General features: G+C 41.7%; 1 protein-coding gene across 1 annotated transcript in view; it reads right to left on the reverse strand.

Annotated features, from left to right (window-relative positions):
- The window catches only part of LOC134070596 (meprin A subunit beta-like), a 14,319-nt gene extending 12,443 nt beyond the window's left edge, over window positions 1-1,876 (reverse strand). The window contains exon 1 of the mRNA XM_062526988.1: window positions 1,822-1,876. Within this exon, the coding sequence (XP_062382972.1) occupies window positions 1,822-1,876 (55 nt within the window). The remainder of the gene's footprint in view (window positions 1-1,821) is intronic.
- Between the last annotated feature and the right edge of the window lie 7,505 nt (window positions 1,877-9,381).

Below are 9,381 nucleotides of genomic sequence, written 5' to 3' on the forward strand. Positions count from 1 at the left end.
TGGTGAGACTTGACTCATTTTAAATGAATGCACCGTTCGCTTTGACCTTTGCATCAGTTTTCTCTCTTATTAGTTGGTGCCATCTTCTGGCGAATCCCCAGGGATCTGGCCTGAAAGGCTACCCTATAGCCTACCATCTTTAGCTTTGATTTAAAACAGCGTTGTGTTTGTCATGAAATCTTTTCATTATCACATGAAGTATATTTCCGGAATATACCCCAACCTCAAAGCAAGAAAGTAGAAGAATGTTGTGACAAATTTACTGCACAGGTGTAGCATAATACATACATAACCAATTTCTCTTCATTACATTTTAGATACATACAGACTTTTGATTACACAAAGCTAAAAAAAACCCTCCACCATTGCGCAATGAATGGCTTTGTTCCACAATACCAGTATAGCATTTTTCTTGGTGTGACTGGCATCTATTTGCCTAGATTCCACAAACAACTTCTACCTAGTCGAAACAATAAAAGAGGTGATCAAAGAGCTACAGTACTCGCAACACAGATCATTTGTATATGTAATGTACTTGATCAATATGATTAATTTAATAATCTATCACATAATTTTACAGGAAAAGGGCATAGAATACATTACATCGATAATGACATGTTTATGCCACTCTTTACTGTTATTCTTACAACTCGCATGTTATATACATTATTTTGGTATATAGCAACACAGAGGAGTTACAGGTATATTTAAGCAATAAGCCCCGAGAGGCCGTACGTGGGTTATACTGTATAATCGAACAGCTAAGGGGCGTTGTTAGGCACAACGCGAAGTGGAGTGCCTAAAACCCCCTTAGCTGTTCGATTATACAGTATAACCCACGAACTCGAGTGGCTTATTGCTTTTCTAAAACGGTTACTATGTGGATCTAGCAAGATTTCATGAAACAAAGGCACAACAACGGAAAAGTAACGATATATTCATAGATAATCATTCTTCCGCCAAGAAATATATTCCATCCATATGAATGGTTGCCATGCAACAACAAGTAGCAGCTACTCTAACTTTTGTGCTAGTTTTGTGGTAGCCCATTAATACAGAACGAAATGCGGTCAAGGTGTGAGTTTATCATGATATTTACAACGGCATCGAACGCGATTCAACCAATCACAATCAAGGACCAGAACTATCCGTTTTAGAAACTAATATGTGACCCTGTAAAGCGGAACCAGTCGTTTCGGTCACATTTACTAAATTAAGTTATTGTGCTCACGTGAACGGCCATAAACTAAGCTTTCCAACGATATGTATATCGAGGGTATTACACAAACTATCGCTAAGATAACCGCATGCAAAGTTGACATGGTTCTCCTGTCACGATATGCCAGAAGAGGAGAAATCACCTTTTTAAGCGGCGTGTGCACAACGGGAATGACAGCAAATGTGTTGAATCTTCGCCAGGTTTAACAGTCAAAACGTATGTTTTTCCGTGAAATGCGTTCACGATATGAAACTGTAGACTGTATACAGTAATTTCCCGCATATAAGCCGCATTGTGTATAAGCCCCGGGACAGTGTTCTATGCAAGTTAAAATAAATAAAATCATATTAACACCATAGAAACTGCCCCCCTGTATTAACCTCATAGCTGAAGAAGTTTTGCAAAATCAATGTATAAACCACGGCTAATAGTCGGGAAATTACGGTACAGTCGAATTATGAGAAAACGTAAAATTCAACATTTTAACCCGGAAGTTTGTTATTGTTGATTTTCTCAAAATAACGTTGTGCGCAAAACGACTGATTTCGCTTTGAATGGTCACATATAGTCAGTACACATTGACCTTTTATTTCCCTTCTAACCTCCATACTGACAGGCGTTGGGCACTCTTTGCCCAGAGTTTCCCTGAGTTATCATATCCAGACACCTTTGAGTCCCCCTGGCATGCTGAGTGGTGTGTGGTCTGCTGCATACTGTGTCTGTGTCCGTGTTTTGTCTGCATGTGTTCTTGTGTGTGTGTGTGTGTGTGTGTGTGTGTTAGAAAGAGAGAGAGAGGTGTGAGTATGTGTACCTTCGAGAATCTCTGTGTGTGTGTGTGTGTGTGTGCGTGCGCGCATGTGTGTGTGTGTGTATAGGCTATATATGTATGCCTCCCTCTGCGTTTTTATGTATGTGTGTGTGTGTGTGTGTGTGTGTGTGTGTGTGTATATATATGTATATATATATACTGTATATATGCTTCCCTGTGCATTTTTATGTGTGTGTGTGTGTGTGTGTGTGTGTGTGTGTGTGTGTGTGTAGAGCTTGCCAACACATCAGTATGTGAGCGCATGCAGGTATGCTTTCTCATATCTTTTCTATGCTCTTCCTCTCTCAGCCGTTCCCAAGTGCTGTGCGGCCGCCTCTATTTGTATGGATGGTGTTTGGGCGGAAGGGGCTGTTTTAACATTCATAGAGGGCCCAGCCGAGGCAGTCAGTGACACTTTTTAATATCCAAGCCAGGGAGTTTGAGGAAATGTGAAAATGGTGAGCCGGGGCCAAGAATTCATTATCCAACACCCAGCACACAGCCCTGCCACATGACACACACACACACACACACACACACACACACACACACACATGCACACCTGAAAATAGAGCTCTGGTTAAATGTGAATATATTCCTAACCCATTCACACTGTTGCCTTTCAGCAGACCGTGCCCAAGGGGAGGGAAACCGATTCCTGAGTCGGGGGGGGAAAAGATGATTTCGAAAAGTGTTTTCTTTTATACACTGAAATCAGCCACACTTTGCACAGAGGATGAAGGTGAAGTGATGGATGAGAGGAAGGTTACATTCACACATGTGCTCAAACACAAACACACACACACAATCAATCACACACACACACACATGCTCAAACGCAAACACCCACAAACTCTCCCTCTCTCTCTCTCTCTTACACACATACATACTCTCTCCATTTACAGTTTTGTTATTCACACATGCAGTAGTCCTGATTATTTTGTGGGGGAAAAAAATCTTATATGATTGTGTGTATATTTTGTGTCAGGGTGTTGCTATAGGATACCAGCAAGGTCATGAATGCCTCTGCCCGGCCCCCACCAATTGAGTGTATAAATATTGTGCTCTATGTAGAATGATGCCATAGCTTTTTCAGTAACAGTCACAGTCAAGGAAGTGCAGTTAGATAAGATGGATTTAAAAAAGAAAAGTGAGGATGGATAAAAGAGTTATTTACTTAAAACCCTTTAAAGTATAGACTCAGCAACAACAGCTTCTCAGAAAAGAGAGGGAGAGGATTTTTAGTAATCTGCTGTGGCTGTTGATACAGTTGCTGTTGTTTGCCGTTGATCAAGAACAAAGTCACTGAGGGCTAATCAGAAATGTGTGAGGAGGGGCCGTTGTAGTTACATAAAAAAAAAAAAAAACATGTTGTTCACTACTCTGTATCTGAGGGTGTGTAACCCTTTAGTTTTTGTATGCAATGCACCCTTAGGGCTGATTTATAGTCTACGCAAGTAAAGTGGAAAACACAAGGCAGTTGAAAACACAAGGCACATGCTATGAAGTGCCTTCTCACAGTCTTATCCAAGCTACATGGATGACACTCCCATGCATTGGTATGGCACTCACACGTGCGATGCATCACAAAAGATTGGACCACGTATTTTCCTATACAAAATGATTAGAATAGTATATGTTTGGGTGGGTGGTTAGGTTACTAGGTGGTAATGTAATATCAATACCAAATCTTGCATCGTGGATGAAAAAGGTAGTTCAGTTTATTGTGTAGCAAAGCATCTGTGTTCAGTTGATAAGTTGCACTGACAGCTGGTAAGAAGTGCTTCCACTTAAGTGCCTTCTGTGGTTGTCCATGAAGAAAGAAAAAAAAAACACACACACAAAAAGAATGTTGAATGCAAATGCTAACCCATCACCACATGTTGTTAACAGGACGGCCTGGGATTCTAGATTCAATACACTTCTTCTAATTGCACCTTCAGTCCCCTATACCTCCCTGTCCAGTGTGTTCAAAACCCCTATGGTGTTCACACATTCCAGAAAAATGAGGGTATTCCAAGTACGTGGTTTAGTGACAAACCTGACTAAGTTAAGCTGTAAACCACCTATACAACAAGAGCCCTATGCCATTGTTTTGTTGGGAGAGTGAATATAGCTCCTCTGTTAAGAGGTTTACCCCCTTAGTCTGAACTAACTTTACCGAGGTTTGCAGAGGTAAAAAAGTCAAAATTCAGAGAGTAAAAGTCCTTCCACATACTGTATCTCTGTGTCAACCATTCATTTCAACCAGCTGATTCTGATTAGCACAACTCTTCAGCTAGGTAGAGCCAGAGCCATAGAAAGAGAGAGTTGCGACACTCTTTGATGTTGCCGCCACGATCAAAAGTTCCAAAAAAACCTGTGCTGAATGGCTGAATCGCAGGAGGGTGGGATGTACTTCTGATGCTGGAAGGTGTAATCAATGAACTCATCGACTACTGACCAAGAGATTGGCTGTAAACAGTTCCAAAAGCCCCATAACGAGGAAATAGCCTGGAAAAAGTGCTGCCACTTTTTTCTATGGAGGTCTATGGGAGTGTCGCCACTCTGTTTTTTCTACCGCTCTGAGTAGAGCAGCTAACTAGTGAGATCACCTGTGTTAACTGCACAAGCAAAACCAATACATGGTTGGATTTTTACTTTCTGAAGGTGGACTTTTCCACCTCTGAAGGTTTGTCACTAAACCATGCACTTGGAATACCCTCCCAGGCAACTTGCACAGAGCAATGACTGCATCATGGGCATAGAGCCATGAATGGGTCCATCCAATCAGCATGCAGTTTCAGGAAGCACAGAGGGGAGGGATACACTTTGACTGATTGATCAAATAAAACCTTATTATGTAAACAATCTTATTAAGTTAATCTTATTAAAAACCTTATTAAGTGAACAATCTTTCTGCACAGCTGCAAACTATGCCTTTAAGGTATACAATTAGTATTGGGTTATAGCCAGTGAGTACAAACACAAATGAACAGCCCCCTCATACCATCAGTGAAGAATGTGATAACACCAATGTGTTTCGAAATCTGGCAAGGCTCTTAATTGTGCCTCCTAGGATTAATTTTGATTGCATCTCTTTGGATTAATGCTGATCCACTTCCAATATTAAGACAGCAACATCTTAAGTAAGCTGCTAATGTATTCAGAGCATATGGATTTCAGAGGGCTGCTCGAGAATCTGTTCGGCTGCTATTTTGTCCGATTTATTCTGCCTGTAGCTGCCTGGTTAGCGGTGCACATACAGAGAGCAGCAGGCTCAACAGGTAGGCTACGCGGAGTTAGTATGGTGAGGAGAGTCGGAGTCCAGGGGAATCCAAAGGAACAGGCTGTGTTGAATCACATGATTGGCTACAGAGGAAATTACCCAGCTGACACAAACGCTCTCAGAACACCGTCATCATGGTGTGTTTGCGTGTGAGTGAGTGTGTGTGTGTCTGCATGCATGTCTGTGTGTATATGTTTGTGTCTGTATGTATGTCTGTGTGTGTGATGTGTGTGTGTGTGTGTCTGTGTGTATATGTTTGTGTCTGTATGTATGTCTCTCTGTGTGTGTGTGTGTGTGTGTGTGTGTGTGTGTGTGTGTCTGTACATATTACGTATGTCTGTGTGTGTGTGTGTGTGTGTGTGTGTGTGTGTGTGTGTGTGTGTGTGTGTGTGTGTGTGTGTGTGTGTGTGTCTATGTCATGTGGGGTTTCTATTGGAGGCTGCTTTGCTATGGTTCTGGTATGAATTTTTAACCTGGTATTTTGGGAATAACTGGATCTATATTTGCATGGACAGCAGTTGAAAGTCATTGAGTATTTTAAAGTTTCATTCCATGTATTCAGACTTTCATTCAATATCGATTTCCTAAAAGTCATGACATAATATAACTAAATAGTCACAGACTGCTAGAGTGTCACAAAGCTTTTCACAAGCATCAAACATACTCTGATTGGATGTCTGTGTTTACTTTCGTTGCGTAGTAAGATGTTAGAAATTGTTGCTATAGTATAGAAACTATGTGACGTAAGGCTACCAGCAGTTCGACATCTGACTTGACAACAATATGTTTTTTGAGACAACTTTGTTGCCCAAACTGCAAAATGGCCTTTAGACTAATGTGTGAAGTTCTCTGTTCCTATTCAATGTATTCCCTGACATACTCAGTAATATAGATAGTCAAACAAAAACATGCTTGAGAAAGTGATAGCTTCACTGACAATGAAAACAATGTCAGTCACATTTATGTGAAGAGTTTCTCTGTGTGTCAATGACATTAACTTTGGCACTGGTCCGCTCGTTTTTGGACAGTTTGGTGGGAATTGCAATTGACTGCGCGCACTACTCCTGCGCGATTTGATCTGCCGGCTCTGGCGTGACAGTTGTGACGCCCGTCAAAATCCACTCCCTGGGCAGCTGCCAACTAACCCTTGCCGAGCGACTGCGTTTTTGTCCCAGAGTCAGTGGCACAGAAAAGCAGACAATCAAGAGCCAGACTACCTCTTCTGACAATGCTCTCTCTCTCCAGTCCTCCCCACTGGCACACCGCTGGACTCCGCTCGTTAATTACTGGCAGCGGATTGGGCAGCCGTCGTGCCCGTTTAGTGCCAGGGGCACAAAAAAAAGGGTGCCAGAGCTAGTGGGCTAGAGCCTGACAACTGGAGACCTTGCATCCCTGATTGTTCATTATGCCTGTTTGCTATGCCTCTCCGTAGCGACTCCGTAGCGAGTCAACAAAACGTGCACCTCTGATGAGCCAGGCTTGTTGTTTGTTGTGACAAGAGCGAGAGGCTCAACTTTAATGATGGTCAGAGGCACACGGCTTGTTTGCTGTGGCGGTCAAAACACAAAGCTCAACCTTATAGTGACGGACGGCCGATCTGTCTGACACATGCCAGACAACGGAAGAGGTGGAATTTGAGCAATTGCTTCCTCACTTTTTCCCTGGAGTCCTGCTGGGGTTTTTTTTGTTGTTGTTCGTCCCCTTTTTCATTCATTTCTTTTCTATTTTACTTCTCTCCCTCTGCCACTCTCTCACCGTGTGTCACTCTGTCTCAGCCCTCGTCTCCTCCTGGTGATCATCCATCCAGCTGGCTCAGCCTCGACTGACTTGTCCTGTCCTGTCTCCTGCCGAGCTGCTGATGGCGAGGTCAAGACAATACCCCAGTGAGTAATGTCCAGCTGTGCTCCGAAACACTGTCTGTTAGCCGGAGACGTCAGTCGGTGTGCCCACTGCACAGATTCGGTCATTTAAGTCACAGCTATGAAATAGAGAGTGAAGTTAATGGCAAGATATTGCCATACATTCACAACAATGTTCACAAAATTCCTATGGAAAAATACATACTCTCAACAACAGGTGACCTCACTGTTGGCGCATAGGAAAGGGGTGCTGCATATAGTGGGAAGTTTCGCTCATTACCCGTGTCACTGGAGCCGAGCTGCACCAATCACATCGGTGTATCTTATATAGGCGGGCCAGAGGCAAGCTACAGTAAACAGACGACAACAGTGCTGCTACGTCCGGAATCAGTCAATAAACATTGGTCGTAGTGTTATCCAATTGGGTGCAGTGATATTTTCAAATGGATGCTTGGTACCGCCCCTCGAGTTTGGCCATTTTCAGTAGTCATAGGCAGACACTAAATCTTGCTACATTTGGGTTTCAGGGAAATGAGCAAGAAAGAGAAGGATATTTGAGTTCAAATATCTTTCTTCAGAATTGCTTGCTTCCCCTTTGGCTAAATGCAGATGAAGAAAAATTCTAAAAGGCCATTTAAGTGTCACATTTTATTACTAGGAGTGGGTATTAAGTAATCACAGCCTCTGTCAACTGTAGTGAAGTGAAAATGGCCATAAACTCTTAGCGAGAAGAAAATGTCTATGTACACTGAGCCCCGTACTTTCATCCTATTAAATGGAGATACTTATTTTATGACAGTTTATTGCCCTAATGATTGAAACCACTGAATTACGAGATCTGGAACCATTTCACCCTTCGTGCGTCCATAAAAGTAATGTGTACAGTACAAATAAAACACAGACTGGCCCCAGAAGATGTGGCCATTTAATAATAACATTCTCTGAAACGGGCTCTGAAGACTTCCTCCTTCCAGCATTCTGGATCCAGTGTCTTGAAATGTGGTGTTGTGGTGGAAGCACATGGTGTTGTGTGTTTCCTTGTGTACATGGTGACCAGTCTGTCCCAGTTGTGTGTGCATAACAGTGTAATTGTATGAACATAAAGCATGTTTACATTACACACACATGACATAATGGGTCATATGGTTGCATACAGGTATATGTGTGGTGGGTAATATGTCCTTTATACAGTATATGACCGTGAGGGTCTCTGAAGCTTGTCTAGAGATCAGGGAGTGTGTGCATGTGACACAGAAGAGGCCTGCTTTTCACAACATGTCATTTAGAATGCATTGTTAATGTCAGCATGGGTTTCGCTTTGAGATCAGGAGTTAGAGTGCAAATTTGAATCTGCAGTGCGCACGATGAAGGGTTACCATGCTGGGGAAACCACACAGTGCACGCACACAGTGAAAGCAACATTTGCTAATTTATTGACACATCACACAGTGCAATTAAACAGAAATTAGCTGAGTAATTTGTAGCATTATTATGTTTTACATCTAGAGAAACAGAGACAGAGGCTGCCTTGAAATGAGGGTTTCTTGCCCATGGTTTTTAGAAGTTTCATGGAAGTAGTATGACGTTACTCAAATTCATGTTCTGAGAACTTCCTCGTCTGTGTACTGACCCACCAGTGTTTGCGCGTAGTGTGGTTTTGAATAACCTTAAACAGGCAAAACGTTTGGTAACACTTTACGGTAAGGGTACGTGAATCATCATGAATTCATGCATGAATTCATTCATAATTTGTGCATTAATTCATGCCTTAATATATCATGAATCATCAGGAATTAACATGAGTTCACCATATATCATTCATGACTTCATGCATGAACAACACATCAACTAAAGCATTAAGTATGGTGGCTACATCATTATGAACTAAGGTTTATTAAGCATGATCATGATGATTTTTTTTTCTGTACATAATTTATTATGAATTCATGCATGTAAGCCTTCTTGAAATATCAGGGGATTAACTAAGTATTAGTTACTCATGAGTTCATCATGTTTTGTGGCCCCTCAACTAAAGTAGTGAATAATGACGTGTGTTTAGAGAAAGAGTTTAAGAAAGTGTGTTTAGAGAGTTTGTACAAATTAAGCCCAACAGTCATAGTAACTAATGGTTAATCTCCTAATAATTCAGGAAGGTTTACATGCATGAATTCATTATGATTCATGTACAGAAAAATAAATCATCATGATCATGCTTAATAAACCATAG

This window comes from Sardina pilchardus, chromosome 22 (assembly GCF_963854185.1).
Source record: "Sardina pilchardus chromosome 22, fSarPil1.1, whole genome shotgun sequence".
In the NCBI taxonomy this organism is placed as follows: Eukaryota; Metazoa; Chordata; class Actinopteri; order Clupeiformes; family Clupeidae; genus Sardina; species Sardina pilchardus.